Source organism: Geotrypetes seraphini, chromosome 11, assembly GCF_902459505.1.
Source record: "Geotrypetes seraphini chromosome 11, aGeoSer1.1, whole genome shotgun sequence".
Classification (NCBI taxonomy): Eukaryota; Metazoa; Chordata; class Amphibia; order Gymnophiona; family Dermophiidae; genus Geotrypetes; species Geotrypetes seraphini.
In genome coordinates this window covers 2,140,076-2,163,054 of record NC_047094.1, presented here as the reverse complement: position 1 = coordinate 2,163,054, position 22,979 = coordinate 2,140,076, and the positions used below count along the sequence as shown (strand labels likewise).

The following is a 22,979-nucleotide window of genomic DNA, read 5'->3' as shown; positions in this document are numbered from 1 at the left end:
TCTTTCCTACAAACGTACGCAGAGAAGGGAAACTAAAGTAGAATATAAGACCAGGTCCGCAGCGGTCAAAACAGCAGTTAGGGAGGCCAAACTTCGAGTGGAAGAAACTTTGGCAAAAAACATTAAAAAAGGGGACAAATCTTTCTTCAGGTATATTAGTGATAGGAAAAGGAACACAGACGGCATAGTACGCCTTAGAAGACCGGACGGAAACTACACAGTGGCGGATTCTGAAAAAGCCGAAATACTAAATGAATATTTCTGCTCAGTGTTCACCTGTGAGGCACCGGGACACGGACCACAGTTGAAGGCAAAACAAATTGCGGAAGACCCGTTTCAGAATTTTGAGTTCACACCTGAAGACGTCTACAGCGAGCTGACAAGGCTCAAGGAGAACAAGGCCATGGGACCGGACAATTTACACCCAAGAGTGCTTAGAGAATTGAGAGATGTTCTGGCGGAACCGTTGGCCGTGCTCTTCAACCCTTCACTAAGCACAGGGAAAGTTCCGTTGGACTGGAAAACAGCCAACGTCATTCCTCTGCATAAAAAGGGTTGCAAGGCTGAGGCTGCGAACTATAGACCGGTGAGTCTCACTTCAATAGCGTGTAAACTCATGGAAACACTAATTAAGCATAAATTAGATACGGTCTTGAATGAGGGGAATCTCTGGGACCCCAGTCAACATGGATTCACCAAGGGTAGGTCCTGCCAGTCCAATCTTATTAGCTTCTTTGACTGGGTAACAAGAAGGCTGGACTCAGGAGAGTCCTTAGACGTCGTATACCTTGACTTCAGCAAGGCTTTTGACAGCGTCCCACACCGCAGACTGCTGAACAAGATGGAATCGATGGGGTTAGGAGTAACACTAACTGCATGGGTTAAAGATTGGCTAAGTGGCAGACTTCAGAGGGTGATGGTTAACGGTACCCTCTCCAAAACGTCGGAAGTGACCAGCGGAGTGCCGCAGGGCTCAGTCCTGGGTCCACTCCTCTTCAACATATTCATTAGGGATTTGACTCAAGGGCTTCAAGGTAAGGTAACCTTATTCGCTGATGATGCCAAACTATGCAATATCATAAACGGCTACAGCACCCAGACAAACACTTTTCTCAACCCGACCTAACTTGCCCCACAACCTCGCACACACCCCCCTCCACTCACCCACAAACGCGCCACCATGGCCCGACCAAACTCCCACCAATGTGCCACACTACTCCTACTTTCTCTACTTACCATCAAGATCTGCACAGCTGACCCAATTTACTCTGCCCCTATTCCAGTTCTTCACTCCTCACACCGCATGGTAAAAACCAAATTCCACACCATCACATCACACACGCCTTACAACTATCCAGAAATAAGTTCACCCATGGACACAGGTTCTTCCCCCACCTCAATTCCCCCCCCTCACACAAATCAACCAAGCCCCGCAAAAAAATACATAGAACACTGAAAAAACTAGCCTACTCTCACTTCCCCCCAACAGACCTCACTAACACCCAAACCCTCCAAGGATTCTACCTAAACATAAGATCGATGAGAAATAAATCCATTCTTATCAAAGACTGGCTAACCGAAACCAACCCCGACCTAGTCCTACTCATGGAAACCTGGCTGCTATCAGATAAAGACATTATTATCAAAGATTGTCTTCCCCAAGGATTCAAGATCTTATCCCTAGCCAGAACTTGGGGAAGGGGAGGAGGTCTAGCAATAATCTACAGAGACCACCTAAACTGCACCACTCTTAACTCCAAATCTTCCTCCAACTCTGAAACCCTAGCCATCTCACTAACCTCAAAGTCATTGGCCTCCTCCCTAACAGTCACACTGTTCTACATCCCACCCAATAAATGGACTTTAGCCAAGGAGGACTTCGCAGAATGCCTACTAACTAACTCATTAGCAAGTCCATACAACCTATAATGCGGAGACATTGACATTCACCTGGAGCAGACAGACCAGCCAGATATATCAGACTTCTGGTCACTAATCTCCCAACTAGGATACTTCAAACCCCCACCCACCAAAACCCACGAAAGAGGCCACCAACTAGATCTGGTGACATTCGCCACCAACGAACAAATCAATCCCAAATTCCTCTGGAACCAAGACAACTGGTCCGACTCCCTATGGTCCGACCATAAACTATGTAGCTTTACCATTCAGGGCCAACAAAAAACCACCAAAAACAGCAAAAAAAGAAACACCAAAACTCACACCTCCAGAGGTAAGATCGACCCGGTTGAATTCTGGTCCCACTATGAAACCACTGTTAAACAAAATGAAGAACTAGACCAACTTATGACCTCCTGGACCAAAGACAGCACAAACATTCTAGACGAAATAGCCCCCATAAAAACACGTAGAATCAGAACCCCAAACCAAGAGGGATGGTTTGACTCAGAGCTACAATTGTTAAAAAAGGACCTTAGAAAATTAGAAAGAATTTGGATTAAATCTGGAACCCAGGAGCACAGAGTAGCTTGAAGACTCAAACTAAAAAACTACAAAAATCTCATCACGGAAAAACGAAAAAACTTCTATGCCCACAAAATCTGAAATGTCACAAACAACAGTAGCAACCTCTTTAAACTGGTCAACGACCTCTACAATCTAGAGACACTCACCGAAAACCACGATGACGAATCTTCATTAACCGCTAACACCCTAGCAGACTTCTTCAACTGTAAGACACAGAAACTAAGATCATCGTTAACTTCCCCCCCAAACCCCCACGGGGATTTCCCTATCCTGCCGGACACAGACAGGACTACACGAGACCCAGGGTCCAGAACGGACCTAAGCTGGAATCAATTCACTACCATCGACTGGCATACCTTCAACAAATACTTTAACAAATACACCAACTCCTTCTGCAGACTGGATACCTGCCCCCCACACATCCTGAAAACTGCACCGATCCACTTCAAAGCCAGTATGCTGGCATGGACAAACCACCTTCTATCCACAGGAAGCTTTCCAGCAGAACAGGGCCATATTTCGATAACCCCAATTATAAAAAACACAAAAGAACCACCCAACTCACCGTCTAATTACAGACCAATTGCAAGTATCCCACTATTCACCAAAATAACTGAAAGGGTGGTAAATACCGAGCTAACCACATATCTGGAAAAATTCAACATCCTAAACGAAAATCAATCAGGTTTCCGCGCTGACCACAGTACCGAAACCATCATAGCCTCTCTTCTAGACAATTTACACACACTCTTCAGCCAGGGCTCCAGCACATTGATCGTGCAACTCGACCTGAGCAGTGCTTTCGACTTGGTCGACCACAACATTCTTTTAGACTGCCTTGCACTCATCGGCATCTCCGGCCAGGTCCTCAACTGGTTCCAGGGATTCCTAAGAAACAGATCATACCGAGTATTCAAAAATGACTCCTTTTCATACAGCTGGGACAACTCCTGTGGTGTTCCGCAGGGCTCCCCCCTGTCCCCCACCCTGTTCAATGTCTACCTTGCCTCCCTGGGTAATCTTCTGCAGAGCCACAGACTCAAATTCTTCATCTACGCAGATGACATCACTATAGTCATCCCGCTATCCAGCTTCACACCAGAATTCTTCACCTCCCTCTCAAATACACTCAACCAGATAGAACTCTGGATTCAATCCTACAGACTGAAACTAAACCCCGACAAAACAAAATTTTTCCTTGCTAGCCCCAAAGACAAAATATTAGACACCACAATTCAAGTAAAAGGATCGACCTTTCCCCTCGAACAAACCCTAAAAATACTAGGAGTCACACTGGACAAACACCTAACCCTGGAGAAGCACACCGACAATACAGTCAGGAAAAGCTTCTCGGCGCTCTGGAAATTACGCACCATAAAAAAATATTTCGACGACACGTCATTCCGCCTTCTAGTCCAATCCTCCATTCTTAGCATACTAGACTATTGTAATATCATTTACCTGAGCTCCACGAAGAAAAACACCAGAAGACTCAGAATGATCCAAAACACCGCTGTCCACCTTATATTCGGCTTGAAAAAATGGGACCAGGTTACCCCTTTCTACCACAAACTTCATTGGCTGCCATTGGAATCCAGAGTACTATTTAAATTCGCTTGTTTCTGCTACAAAACAGTATTCGGCCTAACCCCAAACTACATCAACCCACACTTCATCCTGAATAACAGAGTCAAGAACCCCCGCAGAATCCAGTTATTTGCTTTCCCCTCCCTAAAACTCTGTCACTCCAACAAATTCTTCGACAAAACCCTCGCCTTCCAGGTTGCCAAGCTAAACCCATGGATAGCCCAATTAATCCTCGAGGCTCCAACCTACCCCAGCTTTAGAAAACTACTCAAAACACACCTCTTCCAAAGCCACAACACTTAATGGCCCCCCTCCTCATAGATCCCCCCTCCCCCCTCTATCTCGCCCCTCCTCCCCCCCGACCCACCTTTTCCTTCTCCCCAATTTTATCTTCTCCCCTGCCTGCATCCCTGCTCCTTTCAACACCTAACTCCACCCAACTCTGTTCAACTATTACTTAACTGCATGTAACTATGTTTAATTTATGTGAACCGCATGTAACGATGCACATAACTATACTTAATTTATGTAAATCTCTTCAACCAACTCTTAACTGCATGTAATCCATGTTTAACCTATGTGAACCGCCTAGAACTCTCTGGGTATGGCAGTATACAAGAATAAAGTTATTATTATTATTACTCACTGAACACCGCATTCTGACATGCCTGAATGTCCACACAGTAGTGTCGCACAAAGGAATGCAGAGAAGACCAATCTGCAGCCTTACAGATATTGACTAGAGCACCAGAGACGACTCAGCCCAAGAAACTGCCTGATCCCGAGTGTAATGAGCTTTGAGATAGTCCAGAACAGGATTCTTCTGAAGAAGGTATGCGGAAGCGATAGTCTCCTTGATCCATTGCACAATGGTAGCCTTGGAAGCGCCATCCCCCTTACAAGGACCTGCTAAGAGAACAAAAAGATGATCCAATTTCCAGAGCTCCTGGGTCCGTTGAACATAAGAGTGAAGAACCCGACAGACATCCAACTTACGCAACTGTCTTTGTTTCGAAGAGCCCTCCCGACTACTCAAGACCGGGAGGACCACGGACTGATTGATATGAAAAGGCACAACCACCTTCGGCATACAGGAAGGAACAGGCCGCAGCACAACCCGCTCCCTAGAAAACTCCAGGAAAGGAGGCTTACAAGAGAGAGCCTGCAGCTCAGAAAGATGTCTCTCAGTAGTAATGGCCTCAAGGAAGACCGCCTTGAGAGTACGAGCAGGAACCCAGGGGCTCAAAGGGAGGGTGCATGAGCATGAACAGGACCAGATTGAGATCCAAAACTGGAACTGAAGGCCACACCAGAGGCTGAAGCAATTTGGCTGCCCTCAAAAAAGCGAATCACGTCCAGAATAGATGTCAAGTGCCCACCCTGCAGCAACCTGCGAAAAACGGACAAAGCCAAAAGCTGAACCCGGAAAGAAGACCAGGGCCATGTCCCTGTCCAGGCTATCCTGCAAGAACTCCAAAATGTGAGGCAAAGAGGCTCGAAAAGAAACCACTCCATGTGCGGCACACCACTCCTCAAAAATAAGCAAAATACACACACAAGTCCGAGAAATGGAAAGCTTTCGGGACCACAAGAGAGTTGACATCACTTTATCTGAATAACCTTTTTTACCTAGGCGTTCTCTTTCAAGAGCAAGCTGTAAGACAAAAGGGACCCGTATCGAACATTGGAATGGGACCCTGAGTCAGAAGGTCGTGCGGGAGGGGCAGCGGAAAAGGATCTGCCAAGAGATGATGAACCAGATCTGCGTACCACGGGCATCTAGGCTAGTCCGGAGCCACCAGGATCATGCAGCCGGGGTTCCAAGCAATGCAAAGAAGAATGGCGCAGTGGTTAAAGCTACAGCCTCAGCACCCTAGGGTTGTGGGTTCAAACCCACGCTGCTCCTTGTGACCCTGGGCAAGTCACTTAATCCCCCCATTGCCCCAGGTCCATTAGATAGAGTCTGAGCCCGCCGGGACAAACAGGGAAAAATGCTTGAGCACCTGAATAAATTCATGTAAACCGTTCTGAGCTCTCCTGGGAGAACGGTATAGAAAATTCAATAAATAAATAAATACCATCATCCACGGAGGAAACACGTACATGAGGTCGGCCAAGGCTGTATCAGGGCATCCAGCCCCTTGGCCTGAACATACCTGCACTGACTGAAGAATTGGGGCGCTTTGGAGTTGACACTTGTGGCCATCAGGTCCATGACCGGGTGACCACCAAGTCCACACAATCAACTCGAAGACTGCGAGACCGAGACACCACTCTCCGGTTTCTAGCACACCAGACGACTCCTGGTTCCCCTCCCCCCTGACAATTGACATAGGCCACCACCATAGCATTGCTCAAGAGAACCCGAACAGACTTGCCTGTCATCAACATCTGGAACACTAGCAATGCCAGTCTGATGGCTCTGGTCTCTAGAACATTGATCAACCAAGACGCCTCCTCCAGAGACCAGCTGTCCTAAGCTGAGCAACCGAGACACTGAACTCTCCAGCCAAGGAGATTGGTGTCCGTGAGAAGCACGGTCCACCAAGGCTAATCCAAACTCACTCCCTTCACCTGATTGGAAGAATGGAGCCACCAATGGAGACTGTGACGAACCAACCCCTGAGGAGGAACGGGAGAGTCAAGATCGTGCAACTGGGACAACAATCGCTTCAGCACAGCATACTGAAGCGTACACATGTGAGCCCGGGCCCACCGAACCACGTCCAGGGAAGCTGCAATTGACTCTAAAACCTGGAGAACTTGTGCCAGAGGACACCAGGAAGCCATCAGAAGGCAAATCTGCAACTGCAACTTGACCACTCAGGCCTCCAGTAGGAAGACCTTCCCCAAGCTGGTATCGAGAGAACCCCAAGATATTCCATGCGCTGTGACGGAGCAAACTGGCTCTTGGACAGGTTGACTACCCATCCCAGCGACTGCAGGAACTCTACAACCTGAGCTGTAACTCGGGAGCTCTCCTGAAAGGACTTTGCTCGGATCAACCAGTCATCCAGATTGGGGGGGGGGGGGGGGGGAACCAGAATGCCCTCTTTGCGTAAGGCTCATAATCTTGGTGAACCGATAGTGCTGTCCCAAGATCGCAAAGCGAAGGAACTGCTGATAGAAGGCACGAATCAGAACATGCAAGTAAGCCCCAGCAGATCGTGAGAGGTCAAGAATTTCCCCGGCTGAACCACCAGAATGACAGATCTCAGGGTCTCCATGCGAAAAAACAGGACCCGGAGGGTCCTGTTGACCCCCTTCAGATCCAAGATGGGCCCTCTTGCTTGGGCACCACGAAGTAAATAGAATGCCAGCTGGTGCAACACTCCTGAGGAGGCACTGGAACTACCACTTTGAGGTCTAGCAACCTTTGAAGCGTCTGGCAAAAAGCCCGCTGCTTCCATGCCGTCTGACAAGTTAAAGCAAGAAGTGATCTGGCAAAGAGCGGGAAAACTCCAGAGCATAGCCGTCCCAAATCACCTCCAGGACCCACTGATCTGTTGTGATCTCGGCTCACCCCTGGTAAAAATCATATAACCGGGCGCCCACTGGCACCAGGAAAGGCGGCAGGAGAACCAGTGGAGGCCCCCCAAAAGGACTGCATGCACTGAAACAAATGGCCCAAGTGAGACCCGGCGGCAGGAAAAGAAGCTGCCCCTTGATCAGGGCGGTATCTGTGGAAATCATGCAAATGGGTGGACGGGCACGGTCTTCACTAAGATATGGGGCAGCTTAGAGTCTGTTAAAGTCTGAACCAACTTATCCAAATCCTCGCCAAACAAGAAAACCCCCTGAAAGGAAAATGTTGTCAGCTTAGCCTTAGATGCCCATCCGCCAACCACCCTGGAGCTATGGGGTATGATGAGTGGCCACCCCGAGAGCCATGGATTTGGCAAACGCCTGCAACAGCTCATACATGGCATCTGAAAGATAAGAAGCACCCATCTCAATTTTGGCAACTGCCTGTTCAGACTCATGATCAAGGACCCGCTCGGCCCACCGATAACAAGCATGAGCCACCAGACCGCCATACATTGCTGCTTGGACAGAAGAGACTCCAACCTACGTTCCTCAGAGTCCATCAAAGATGCCGCGTCCACCACCGGCGACTTCAAGGTACCCGTATCTCCTTCCGGGATGGGTTACAGGCGAGCCATAGAGTGTGCAAAAAGAAAGGGTGACTCTGGTTCCTTCCACTGCGCAAGCACAATATCCCGAATATACTGATGCATAGGAAAAGAGCAGGAGGCTGAGCGGATCCCCCAAAGTAGGGGGTCCACTACACACGGGGGCTCCTTTGCGTCTTCTTTGAAGCGTAACACTGAAGTAATCTGCAGAATAAGCTCCTGGAGCTCTTCCCGCTGATGGATGCGCACCACCAACGAATCCTCGCCAGCTGGCAGAACCGAAAAACCATCGCCAGTGGAATCCGTCCCACCGAGAGGATCCTAGAGGTCCACCAAGGAATCCAGGTCCTCATCAAGCGAAAACAGCTCCTCATACAAAAAATCATCGTCTCAAGAGACCCTCGGCCGCTTGGACAAAAGAGGAGGAGACGGGGATGAAACCGACGCTGAGTGGGGCCGAACCAGAGTGGGCGCAGAGGGAAAACTCCCCCCCCAGGGTGGATGCAGGACCCCTGGCCGCCTGAAGATAAGCCTTGCACAAAGCTAAAACAAAATTAAGAGAAAACCCCCCTGGCTGCCCAATGGGACTCACTGCCAAAGCAGTGGACCCCATAGAAACCTGCCCTTGTCTCTCCAATACAGGGGTAAGGTCATCTGAGGCTTCAGACGAAATGGAGGTGTTTCCCGCCAAAATCGAAGCAAAGTCCACTGAAAAAAATGCCCCCAAGGCCTGTAGCAATTGAGAAGCCTGAACCACTCCAGCTGCTAAAGCAGGCAAGCTGGCAGCAGCTGTAAGGGAGTCCCCAGTAGCATCAGCGGAAAGGGAAACCGTATTTCCCTGACCGTTGGCAGCTGGGGGAATCGTGGCGAAGGAGGCCTTGTCTTCCCCGCTGTCGGCTGCCGACATGAGAGGTACTCGTGAAGGGGATCCCTGTACGCCAGCACCCAAAGCCGATAAGGATTCCCCTTTGCGGTGGCTGGCACACTGTGAGCACAGGCTGGCCGCATTGACTCGTATCTGGAGCACAATGAACACTTTTTCCCTTTAAAAGTGCTCATTGTGCAATACACGACCTAGCTGAAAGAAAAGTGCTGGTTAACAACAAAAACTCAATTAGTAAATTGAAGGCTCCCTTCAGATTGGCACTGACTCAGGAATTTTTTTTTCCTGTCAGAACAGACTCCACTGGCTTTCTGAGCCATATGCCTTGCCGGTATCAGTGGCAAGGCTTACAGCTGAGGCACCTCTAGAAAGATTTTGGGGAGGTGGAGAAAATTGGGGGGGGGGACTCAACTCATGACCCGGCCAGTGTGATACACCCGAGGTTGGATGGAGCTCCGAAAGGGTCTCCCCAAGCAGGACGGGATTAACCAATAGGCCAAGTAGGCATGTGCCTAGGGCCCAAAAAGGTCAGGGGGGCCCGATGAAGGAAGGCATCAACATTGATTTTTTCCAAACAGCGATGGGCCCCTCCAGCATCGATCGGCAACGCGGGCCCCACCCCAATCGGCAAACCCCCCCTCATTGACAGAAAGTAAGACAAGCAAGCAACGCGGGTAAGAAAGGCAACGGGAACTGTAATTGTGCAAGTGGTGCTGCTTGCCCAAAGCTTCCCTCTGACACAGCTTCCTGTTTCCGCCTGGGCGCATGGTGTAGTGGGGCGGGGCAGGGGGCCCAGTGTACTTGTGTGCCTAGGGGCCCTCTACAAATTAATCCTGCCCTGCCCCCAAGCTCAGTCCGGCACCAGACGGGGACAAAAAGGTCACTAAACAACTTCAAAAGGCCTACATTAACCAAGGGAAGACTGGCAACAGCTTACCACAAATGCTTTGAGACTGAGAACAGACTGGTTAGATTAGAGGGAAGCACAACTAAAAGAAAGAAAATTAGCAGGTAAGAACCTAATTTCTCCTTATTTAGCACATCAAGTAGAATTTTGTATTGTATTGTATTTTGCATGCAGGTTAAAGTTTGTAAGCTTATTTGCTCTCGCTCTCTCAATAGAATTTTTTTTTCTGCAACTTGTCATTTCATAGGGCCTTTTGTTTGTGGTTATTTCTAATTCACTAGTGCATCTTTTCCTTTTTATCTCTAATATTAGAGAAACAAATCTTTGGGTTTCTTATTTTGTGTCTTGTTTTTAAAAAGGTTGGGGAGAACCATGGACAGAGGTTCCTGTTCCTGTAACTACTATAGATAATGGAACAACTGCCTGGGGTAAACCTATGGAAACAGATGGTGCACACTGGGGAGTGACAGGCTCCTCAGGTTGGGAGAACTCTCCTTTGGGCGCACAGGCTTCAAATAAATCTGGTATGCTGAAAATTGAACTGGATATACAGATGAGAATGTTATATTGGGCATAGATTAAATAAAAGCCAACATGTGGTTTTACAAGAGATCCAGTATTAAAAGATGGTTTCTATAAGTCCATGATAGTTAATGAAATGAGGCTCTGGGCCATATTGGAAGGTCTGTATCCAGCAAACAACTAGTGCTGCAGAGGGAGGCTTCCTTTTGCTATAGAGCTGCTAGATTGCTACCACCTTGGAAACGTTTCAGCAGAATGAGTAAACCAGAGAAGTTTGTACATTAAGAACATAATTGCCTTATTAAATCAGACCAGAGGTCCATCTAGCCTTGTATCCTGTTTACAACAGTGGCCAATCCAGTTCACAGATACCTAGAAGGATTCTAAATGATAGTAAGGTTCCACGTTACTTACCACAAAATAAGCAGTGGTTTTCCCCTGGGCTAACTTAAGCTTATGGACTTTTCTTCCAGGATTTTATCGAAAGGAGTAGCCTAGTGGCTAATGCAGTGGCCTCTGAACCTAGGCAACTGGGTTTGATTCCCACTGCAGTTTCTTGTGACTCTGGGCAAGTCATTTAACCCTCCATTGCCCAGCTACAAAATAAGCATCTGTATATAATATGTAAATTGCTTTTATTGTAACCACTGAAAGGCAATATGCATGATCCCTTTCTCTTCCCCTTAAACCTTTTTAAACCCAGTTACACTAATGAACATAAGAATAGCCTTACTGGGTCAAACCAGTAGTCCATCTAGCCCAGTATCCCGTCTTAGCAGAGGCCAATCCAAGTCACAAGTACCTGGCAAAACCCCAAATTGTAGCAGCATTTCATGCCGCCGATCCAGGGCAAGCAGTGGCTTCTCCCATGTCTGTCGCAACCGCAGTTTATGGACTTTTCCTCCAGGAAATTGTCCAAACCTTTTTCAAAACCAGCTACATTAACCTCTCTTACCACATCCTCTGGCAACGTATTCCAGAGCTTAACTATTCTATGAGTGAAAAAATATTTCCTCCTGTTGGTTTTAAAAGTATTACTCTGTAATTTTGAGTGGTCCCCTAGTCTTTGTAAAGTTTGATGCAGTAAAAAAAATAGACTTGTACCTGTTCTACACCACTCAGGATTTTGTAGACTTCGATCATATCTCCCCTCAGCCGTCTCTTTTCCAAGCTGAAGAACCCTGACCTCTTTAGTCTTTCCTCATAAGAGAGGAGTTCCATCCCCTTTATCATCTTGGTCACTCTTCTTTGAACCTTTTCTAGTACCTTTTCTTTTTGGAGATGAGGCCAGAACTGAAAGCAATACTCAAGGTGAGGTCGCACTATTGTAACATTCTTAGTCTTGTTTACCATCCCTTTCTAATAATTCCTAGCAGCTTGTTTGCTTTCTTGGCCACTGCTGCACATTGAGTGGAAGGTTTCAGCATATTGTCCATGATGACATCCAGATCTTTTTTGTTGAGTGCTGACCTGCAAGGTGGACCCTAGTATCCGGTAACTATGATTTGGATTATTCTTCCCAATGTGCATCGGGAAGAGCATTAGTCCATCAACCATTTGGAGCTGAGAGCGATCCGGTTAGCCTTTCGGTCTCTGGAGGATCTTCTCAGGGGCAAGGCAGTCTGGGTGTTCTCGGACAATGCCACTACGGTGGCCTATGTCAACAGGCAGGGAGGCACCAGAAGCGCCCCTCTCAGTCGAAAAGCTTGCATGCTATTTTGGTGACCCTCTCCACAGCTCATGTGGCCAGGATGAACAATGTCTAGGCAGACTTTCTAAGTTAGCAGACTCTGGATCTGGTGGAGTGGTCTCTCTTTCAGGAGGCACTGGGGGCATCTGATATTTGGCTTCATGGCCACCACTTCCAACAGGAAGGCTGCTCAGTTATCCAGTCAAAACCTCGAGCCAGGAAGAACAGGGATGGATGCGCTGGTCCGGCTCTGGCCTCAGAGGGCTGCTTTGTGTTTTCTCTGTAGCTGATGATAGGAAGAGTAAATCGCAGGATTGCCACCCACAAGGGACAGGTGATTCTAATCACTTCGTTTTGGCTGCAAAGGTCTTGGTATGCAGACCTAATGCATCTGCAAGTGGACAGGGGTCTCCAATTGCCTTATCTCTCCTACCTCTTATCTCAGGGGCTGGTTCTTCTGGGGGATTCGGACCGCTCTGGTCTTACAGAGTGGCTATTGAGTACTCGGCTCTAGAGCATAAATAGTATTCTGATCTAGTGATCACCACCCTCGTGAATTCCAAGAAACCTTCTACCATTTCTGCCTGTGCGAAAGCTTGGAAATGTTCCCAGCACTGGTGCAGCCAATGACAGGCTTAGCCTTCAGAGGCTCCCATTCCTATGGTACTTGCATTTCTATAGGAGGGCCTGGACAAGGGCCTATCAGTGACCTCTCTCAAGTCCAGATCACCAGCTGCTTGTGCTTTTGACAATAGTCGGGTTGCCGGTCTCAAACATCTCTTCCAGATATGTCCAGATTTTTGAAGGGGGCTTTGAGGATCTGGCCACCTGTACATCAGCCTTTCCTGTCTTGGAATCTGCTGAACCAGAACATATGCAGGTGAGGCTAGTCTCAGGGCATGGTCTTTGACCTAAGGGCCACTGTAGGAGCGGACTGCTGGGCACGATGGACCACTGGTCTGACCCAGCAGCGGTAATTCTTATGTTCTTATATTGTCCTCAGAACACTTGCTCGGGCCCCCTATGAGCCTTTGAAAGAGGCTTCACTCACAAATCTTAACTGTTAAGACCGTGTTTTTGGTGGCCATTGCCTCAGCCAGACAAGTATCAGAATTGCAGGCCTTGTTCTGCAAGGAACCTTTCCTCTGAATATCAGAGACCAGAGTATCATTGCGCACTGTTCCTTCCTTTCTGCTGAAGGTGGTTTCCATGTTCCATGTGAATCAGGAAGTATGCCTCCCAGCCTTCTCACCAATGGGAGTGAAAAAGGAAGACAGAAATCCGCAGTGTCCTACATTCATAGAGTCCCCATTCAATACTTGGAGATGACTGAGTTTCGCCTGTCCTGAAAGGGGCGGTACACCGAGGGAAATTGGCCTCAAAGGCAACTATCACCAGGTGGATCCGGTTTGTGATTTCCTCTGCATATATCGGCAGTGCCAAGCCCCCTCTGGCAGGGCTTAAGCCCATTCAGCCAGAGGCATGGCGGCTTCATTGGCAGAAGCTAAGACAGTCTCACCTGAGATTTGTAAAGCTGTACCATGATCCCACATTCACACTTTTAGCAGATTCTATTGGGTGAATATAGCAGCAAGAGCTGATTCTACTTTTGGTGCCACTGTGCTGGCAACAAGTCATACATTCCACCCTTTTCTTAGGGGAATGCTTTTGTACATTCCACTGGTCAAGACTGACAGTCACATTGCACAGAAATGAAAGATTAGGCTCTTACCTTTACTAATTGTCTTTCCTCTAGAAATGATTGTTAGTCTTGATGCTTGCCTGGTCAGTTGGTAAGCCTGATTTTTTTCCTTAGTCTGGCCTGGACAGTCGAACAACATGTTTTTTCCTCTTTGCTTTTGGGGGTTCAGGAGGCGAAGATTTCTAGAAGTACAGTCAAATCTCAGTTTGCAAGTAACGCGGTTTGCAAGTGTTTTGCAAGACAAACAAAACACTCCTGCAAACTTTGACTCGCAAACCGAGCATTGACTCGATATGTGAGCCCCCACACCACCCCACCATCTCATGAGAATCTCGGAGAGGGTGGGAGCCAGAAGGCCTTGAGCATGCGCAGACGCTCAAGGCCCCGCAGCAGCCCAGCATGGATCAGCGGTAGGCTCTTTCGGCACCGGCACTCATATGTCCTGTGGGTTGGCGCATGCTGCTGTCCGCTGCAGGTAAGGGTTTGGCGGTGGGCTACAGGGGGAGCGAAGCCAGTTCCTGGGGGTGTGGGGTGAAGCGAGCAGACCCAGTGGTCTTGGGGGGGGGGGGGGGGGGTATGTGCTGTTTTGGGGATGTGTCACGGGGGGAGAGAAGCTGGTTCCCGGGGTGGGTTGGGGTGGTATGGAAGCCAGTAGCGCCAGTGGCCTCGGGGGTGTTGGGGTGGTCTGTTTTTGGGATGTGGAATGAATCATCTGAGTTTCCCTTATTTTCTATGAGGAAACTCGTTTTGATATAAGAGCGTTTAGTTTATGAGCATGTTTTTGGAATGAATTATGCTCGCTATGTTACCACTGTACTTTCTTTACAGTGTGTGTGTTATAAGCTAAGATTTCAATGCAGCTGGTTCATGCACAGTTTATACATTCTGTGGTGTTTATTCATTGTTTACAGACTAACTTTCTCTTATTTCATAACAAGCGGAACAGAAATATTTTGCAGGGGCTGCTCCTTGTGTTATGTGTTTTACCGGTCTATATTCCTGGGCTATTCAACTGCTTTGGAACAGACTGAGAAGTTCAGGCACAGCTCAGAGTGTAAGGGGGGAGGAGCCGAGAGATACAAATTTGGGTTCCTACAGATCCTCATGGGTTGGGTAGGATAAATACCCATTGGTCAAGACTGACAGTCATGTCTACAGAAAAGAAGATTAGCAAAGGTAAAAACCTAATCTTTCTTTAAGCTCTGAAACTCGTTGCCAGAGGTTGTAGTAAAAGCAGGTAGCATATCTAGGTTTAAAGGTTTGGACAAGTTCCTGGAGGAAAAGTCCATAGTCTACTATTGAGAGTGATATGTGGGAAGGCACTGCTTGCCCTGTAATCAGTAGCATGGAATGTTGCTACTATATGTATTTGGGTTTCTGCCAGGTGCTTGTGACCTGGATTGGCCACAGTCAGAAGCAGGATGCTGGGTTAGATGGACCATTGGTCTGACCCATTGTGGCTGCTATTACATTCTTAATGATTTAAGTTAATCAATCTGAAAACTGTAGCTATTACACAAATATAAATAGCCCTTATAGCAACCTATAAACTGTATATTATGTAATTGGTGTTATACCCCTTGTATGTATCAAGTTAGGATAACTGGTATCGTAAACTTTACTTGTGTAGTTATAGCAAATCGTAACCTGTTAACTGTTTATGTATGTATGTTTAACCTATAACCCGTTCTGAGCTCTTTGGGGAAAACCGAATAGAAAACAAAATAAATAAATTCATGTCGTAAGACTAAGTAGTGTAAGTTCTTAAATTTTGGATTGTTAAAAATGCTGTCAGAATTCATAACATTGCAGAAATGAACAAAAAAGTTGATAGTTTTAGGTTCTTTAAGCAAGATGGTAGCAATCCCGCTCTTTGGTACCCTGACCTTTATCTTCCTAGCTCTTTTCCTATAACCCTTCATTGTAGCGCCTTTTCAACCTAACCCTGTAAACCGTGCCGAGCTCTACGCTTGTGGAGATGGTGCGGTATACAAACCTAAGGTTCAGTTTCAGCAATGAGAAAGAATTGTGGTGATATGAGAAGAGCTCATCCAAAGCAATGGCATCTTTGCAATGGGTGAACATAATCACATGGTCATTTCTGGACAACTTTGAGTAAACATAGCAGTGACATTCTGTCACCAAGTCCTAGAAACACTTCAATCGTAAAAGGAGCTTGATTACCCCTGCTATTTCGTTTTGAGACTGATTCAATGTATTTCCCCAGAAATTGAGAATCCAGACAACCAGGTGTTTGTTTAAAAGTTGATGTGTTACCAAATTTTGGAGAATACCAAGTGAAGGCATTCCTACAGCTTAAATAAAAAATAAATGTAGATAGAAATAAATTGTTTCCATAGTCCAGCTGTGAAATCAACAGAGCATGAATCAACATATGCAAACTTTATTCAATTTGTGCCTAACAGCCTTCATTTTTCTGAAAATACAAAATTCTCTTTTGACTGCACTAGAGATCTGATTATCAGATTGCAAGCTAAAGTTAATAAGGACTCCCAAGAATTTAAGTATCTACTGGTACAGTTGGTTTACCTAGTAGTACTGGTACTTAGCTGGGTAACTGACATCCTTCAGTCTACACACCTAATGGTCACATCTCCAACCAAATCAGCTGCCCTAACCCTTCGCTTTTGGGCAGAATTACCCTGAAGATTACACCCTAGGTGTAAGGATATTACATCCTCTATAGGGAAAGACCTTGGCTATAGGATCACTTCTTGCCTCACCAAAATGATGCTCTCTTTTCAGGTGACCTCCCTCTTCCAAGGCTGCACAGACATTGCCACACTGGAGGTAGGATTTTTCTACTCTGTCCCTATAGCTGGTTTCTATAATCTCTCTCTCAGCTCCTTCAAGTCTGCTACTTCAACCACCAGATATCAGACTTCTTTGAGAGCCAGGAGCGCTTGCATCAAGTGAGCACATACGACCTCTTACCAACTGTAGTACTTGATGTAAAAGACTGAATGCATTGTAATTCACTTGGGAAAGTTGAACTTGTTACCAATCCTGGTTAACCTGTTACAAAACAGCACAGTATGGCAAAAGCTTTAGAGCTCTTGGACATTGAATCTATTCACAATTGAATTATTTTTCAATCAGGTCTAAAATCTATGCAAGATGGCTGGTGTGAAGAAGACATATTATTGTCTGGTAGCTGCCACAGCAGCTGGGAAGAGGAAGAGAACGTAGAAATTGGAATGTGGAACAGTAATACATCACAGGACATAAACACATCTTCAAACTGGCCACCTTATTTGAAGAAAATGCCAGTAAAGGTAACTTCTGCTTTGAAAATACACATAAGAATTTGTCCTCTCTTAGATCAGGAGCTACGGATTCTGCATAGTCGCATGATTTGGATGATGTGAGGGAACTAAAGCTAGTCATCACAGGAGGCCACCACAAGGAACACTGAACTATCTCTATCAGTGGTCTCTGTTACCAATGTGACAGAAGAAAAGGCACAGATTTTGACATCAAACCAGTCTTTTCTACACACAAAGTCTGGCATATTTCCCTTTTACAACTCCCTTTCCCCAAGTCCATAAGATCTGGCATCTCTCCCACCTAACCCCCTCGGTATCGTCTTTCAAGACAACCTACTTTCAGGACTATCCAGAGGCAGGCTGCCTTCATTACTGGAGCTGCAAGCGGGGAGATGGACTGTTTGGAGTGGGGGGAGATATCAAATGTATTGGGGGAGTTTTGGCAGAAGATGCCATACTTGGTGGTGGAGGGAGCAAGGGATGTCCTATGAAGGAGGGAAAGAAAGGAAAGGGATTAGAAGATGTCAGACTACAGGGAGGCAGAGATGCTGGAGTGGAAAAAATAGAGATTGGAAAGGGAGGGGGGACACTGGAACCACAATTGGAGAAAGATACTGGACTGCAAGGAAAGAGGAAATTTGAGGGGATAGTGAAGACCTGACAATTGGTAAGTATGAGGCAGGGTGAGAAAGAAGAGATGAAGAATGTGGAAAGGCTGATACATCATGTGAATGACCTGGATGACTGGAGAGAGGATGAGGGGCACTGAAGGGAGTATGAGAGGAAGCAGATGGGTCTCTAAAGGAGTTGAGTGAAGATCGAAATGGGGTTTAAGAAGATGGTGAAAGAGAAGGCAGGAGATTTTCTCTTGTGCTAGTATTACACCAGACTATATAACAAATACTCTAAATCCTATTGCGTTCTGGACTCATGCCCCCCAGAAATCATGAAAGCGGCACCTTTAGAATTTAAACTATCGCTGATGCAATACTTGGCTCACAACCTAAAAACTGAGAAGTTCCTCTCTAATAATGGTCACATAATAATAACCCCAATTCTAAAAAATCAAAAATAATCTTCAGCCCTAATATCCAACTACAGACCAGTAGCATCCATTCCATTTATTGTAAAAATTATGGAAGGATTGGTACACACCCAACTGATGGATTATCTTGATCAGTTCTCCTACATGAAACTCAATCCTGTTTTAGACCGTTATTCAGTACTGAGACAGTAATTGCGGCTATCTTTTAGTAAGGGCCTTAATGCCCTGGTTATGCAATTCGATATGAGCTCTGCCTTTGATCTAGTAGACCACGGGAAACTGCTGCAATGCCTAGACGCCATTGGTATCAGGGATGAGGTGCTGAACTGGTTCCGTGGCTTCCTTATATCCCGCACTTATCAGGTACGTTTTAATTATGAGCTTTCAAACACCTGGAGCAATCCATCCGGTGTGCCTCAAGGGTCTCCACTATCCCCATTGCTCTTCAACGTCTACATGTCCTCACTGGGCACGCAGCTAACCCAGCTGGGGATAAAACTATTTAGTTATGCAGATGACTTTACGATTATCATCCCATTTGCTAATTCTGTCTCTGAAACTATTCCCAAAGCTTCAGAAGCCATAAATGTGATGGAGCACTGGATGACAAACTTTAGGCTCAAACTTAATTCAGAAAAAACAACTTTCTTTGTTGCTTCACCACATCCGCTTGACACCAAATCACCACTATGTATCAATAAACTTAGTTACCCTATCCAGCCCACCATAAAGATACTAGGTGTAACTTTGGATCAATGCCTAACCATGAAAGACTAGGTAGACTCCTTAATCAGAAGGGATTCTTTACTCTCTGGAAACTCAAATCCATTAAAGCTTATTTCGATACATCGGCATTCAGAACCCTAGTCCAGTCCCTCGTACTAGGTCTACTTGACTACTGTAACATCGCCTATTTAGCACTTTCCCAAAAGAATATGCAACGTTTACAATTGATGCAAAATGCAGCGGTCAAACTGATCTTTGGGCTGAGGAAGTTTGACCACGTGACACCCTACTACCGGCAGCTGCACTGGCTGCCAATGGAGGCACGCGTAAAGTTTAAATTTGCCTGCTTCTGCTTTAAAGCACTACACGGACTTGCCCCTAAATACATAACTGACCTTTTCTTCTTCTCAGCCAACAGACACAAGAGAAGCTCACATTCCAACTTCGTTTCCCCTCCAGTGAGAGGTTGTAAACTGAAAAAACACCATGAACACCTTCTCTCACACCAAGCAGCATCATGGGGTAAAGACCTAGAGCAATTGCTTTCGCCCACTACTTATGAGGAATTTAGGAAGAGTCTAAAAACACATCTGTTCCTAAAGCATCTAGACAACTGATCCTCTCATCTCTGTCCCCTCTATAGCGATTAACTTGTCCTATTAATCACTCTTTCCTCAACAATGGATTTCCTGTCCTATTAATTCTCTTTCTTCCACCCCTCTTAAAGTCAATCAATTTGTACCTTTGCTTAATCTTCTGTAAACTGCATAGAACTTCACGGTATTGCGGTATATAAGCTGTTATTATTATTATTATTATTGCATTGCTTATAGAATCTGAATTTCTTGGATTTGGGAGGGGGGTCTATTTCAGTTTTTATCTGCAGTTTTTATCCTTTTTAACATTTTTATAAATAATATTGCTGAAGGGTTGTCGGATAAGATTTGTGTCTTTGCAGATGATACCAAAATCTGCAATAGAGTAGACACGCCGGATGGTGTGAATAACATGAAGAAAGACCTGGCGAAGCTTGAAGAATGTTATGAAATTAGGCAGCTAAAATTTAATGCTAAGACATGAAAGGTCATGCATTTGGGCTGCAAAAACCTTAACCTTAGGGAACAGTACAGATGCACGACAGAAGAGCAGAACTTGGGTGTGATTGTATGTGATGATCTTAAGGTGGCCAAACAGGGTGAAAGCTAGAAGGATGCTAGTTTGCTTAGGGAGAGGTATAGCCAGTAGGAAAAAGGAGGTATTGATGCCTCTGTGTAAGACTCTGAGACCTCATTTAGAATATTGTGTACAGTTCTGGAGGCCGCACCTTCAAAAAGATATAAAAATGATGGAGTCGGTCCAGAAGAAGGCTACTAAAATGGTGTGTGGTCTTCATCATAAGGCGTATGGGGACAGACTTAAAGATCTCAATCTGTATACTTTGGAGGAAAGGCGAGAGAGGGGAGATACGATAGAGACGTTTAAATGCCTACATAATATAAATGTGCATAAGTCGAGTCTCTTTCATTTGAAAGGAAACTGCAATGAGAGGGCATAGGATGAAGTTAAGAGGTGATAGGCTCCGGAGTAATCTAAGGGTGGTAGATGAGTGGAACAGTCTCCCGGAAGAGGTGGTGGAGACAGAAACTGTGTCTGAATTCAAGAGGGCCTTGGATAGGCATGTGGGATCTCTAGGAGAGAGAAAGAAATAGTTACTGTGGATGGGCCATTTGGCCTTTATCTGCCGTCATGTGGCTTGTGTTCCCCTCTTTTGTATTAGTTGAAGGTCTGTGTATGTTCTGCATGTACAACTGAAGTGAAGGATTCTGCTAGCATGTGTTTGTGTAGGAATCTGTAACAGTGCAACTTGCTTATTTTCCCAGCAACAGATGGATTGGTGCTTTAGGGCCCAGTGTAATTACAGAACTGTCTTTTTAAAGGTGGGTTAGGGTTATAGTTTGTTTGCTATATAAGTTTGAAAGATCTTGGCATGGTTTTGAGTTACTTTACAAAGTGTCTGGCCCTATTTGAAAGCAAGCCATTGGCATCCAGCATGAAAATACTTAAGGCTAGGGGCTCTCCATATCCTGTAGTCACCACACAAACAAAAACCCTTCTGATTTCAACAGTGTTTTAGTGGAAAGAGCATGTACTGTTCCTGAGGCAATAATTGCAATTGAGATTTTTTTTTCGTATGGTGTGTCATAAGGGGCCTAGCTCCATTGTGAGCGATTATGGAGTCATGGTTTATATTGAGATTGTCGAATCCTGAGTCCACTCCCATACAGAATAATTTGCTAAATGATACCGTCGATTATAATGGCGGTTTTATCTGTCAACTGAAACTAGCTTTGAAGAGCAATTCCTATCTTAAATTGCTCATTTAAAAGTTGGGGGGGGGGGGTGTGAGCATGATGTGCAGAAATGTTGCTTTGGCATTCTCCCTCCATAACCAATTTGTCTTATTGGCACCTCAAAGATTTCTATCTAGAGATGCCACTATAGGGAGAAGTCTTGCAGAAAAGTTTGTACCTCTTTCAGTCCACACAATCTCAAATGTTCTAGGTGGATTACAACCAGTAACATGCATAATTTCTAAAAACACATTCCATATGGCAACAAATCTCCATTTTCTTCTTCATAAATAAGATTGTACACTTTAATTTTAATAAATTACACCTTATCATAAACCTAGGTAAGCTAATTGAAAAAAAATTAAGTTCCATTTGAAATACTCCCAGGGTTTGCATTTCTCTCATATCCAGTGGCAAATAGCATGGATAGCTGAACTAGATAGGCCATATGGTCTTTATTTGCTTTCATTTTTCTAGCTTTTTCTATTTTTTCAGTCATTTTCCAGGTAACTTGGTAATATTAGCTTGTTATGTAACATGTTCTAACCATCCTGCTTTATAGGGAACAATGAAATGTGGAAACAGGCAAGAAGAAACATGGATGAATCCCTTTGTAAAGCAGTTCAACACAATGGGGTTTTCAGTAAGTATGAGTTATTCCCAGCTTGCTTGACAATGCCACGTAAATCCCCTCCTCTTTTTTAAATTTCCTTTTGGTGAGTTGGATGCTGTGGATGGGCCATTTGACCTTTATGTGCCATCATATTTCTATGTTTTTATAATAATTTGTTTTTTTTAAATATTATGTGGCAATTCAAAAACAATACAATCAAGCACTTTCAAAAAAGAACATTCTATTCCACGTCAAGGAAGAAGGAAAGAAGAAAAAAAAATAAAACACCAAGACTAAACCAAAACCAAGACTAAACAGTCATTTTCAACCTGAATAACAATAAGACAATGTTAATTCTTAAAACTCATGATAACTTACATAGCTTCCCTATCCGATATGTCTTTCTGAACTGCTCTGGTTCAAAGAATACATAGTTAACATTTGATAATGTAGTTAAATGCTTGGGGCTACTTTTTTTTGAAGTTTTGTTCCAAATGCTAAGACCCTTGCTTTCAATTGAAGAAAACATTTCAGTTGAGTAATCTAGACACATTTGGAAAAATCTGTATCTTCCCTCCACAAAATTGAAAATCTTTCTAAAGTAATTCTTCAGAACTGTAACACTATCTAGCTCTGAAGAAAAGAAAACCAGGAGAGTGTATTGATTTTATCTTGAAATTTCTTTAAAAAACAAATAACAAAACTAAGAAAAGCAATAAATTTCTTATTAGCTCCAGTGGTTAACACATCAGATACCAACTATCATAAGCTTCCTTCAGAACTCTCTTAGGCAAATAATATTTGGTAATGACCATAGCATCCGCATTAGGCAAAAACTTATTTTCTTAGCAGTTTTTTCAGCAGAGACTAGAAGGATGTATTGGAAATTTAGAAATCCAAATTGGCAGTCCTAATTAGATTTCTTGTGAAACAAGACTGGTAGTCTTGACCAGCAATGAGGTTAGCCATGAGGATTGAATAGATTCCACTGTTTTATTTTCATGCTTTACCTCCCATCTCTCTGAGAAGAGCTCCACCATCTCAGT

The 22,979-nt window shown here is 45.1% G+C and overlaps 1 protein-coding gene across 7 annotated transcripts in view; it reads left to right on the top strand.

Moving 5' to 3' along the window:
• Positions 1-22,979, top strand: part of TNRC6A (trinucleotide repeat containing adaptor 6A) — a 331,359-nt gene that overhangs the window by 156,628 nt on the left and 151,752 nt on the right. For 6 of the 7 annotated variants that reach the window (XM_033914459.1, XM_033914462.1, XM_033914457.1 and 3 more), the window contains 4 exons: positions 10,357-10,521; positions 16,678-16,722; positions 17,032-17,207; positions 21,883-21,963. In XM_033914459.1, the coding sequence (XP_033770350.1) occupies positions 10,357-10,521; positions 16,678-16,722; positions 17,032-17,207; positions 21,883-21,963 (467 nt within the window). The remainder of the gene's footprint in view (positions 1-10,356; positions 10,522-16,677; positions 16,723-17,031; positions 17,208-21,882; positions 21,964-22,979) is intronic. The other variant, XM_033914460.1, reaches the window with a different exon arrangement.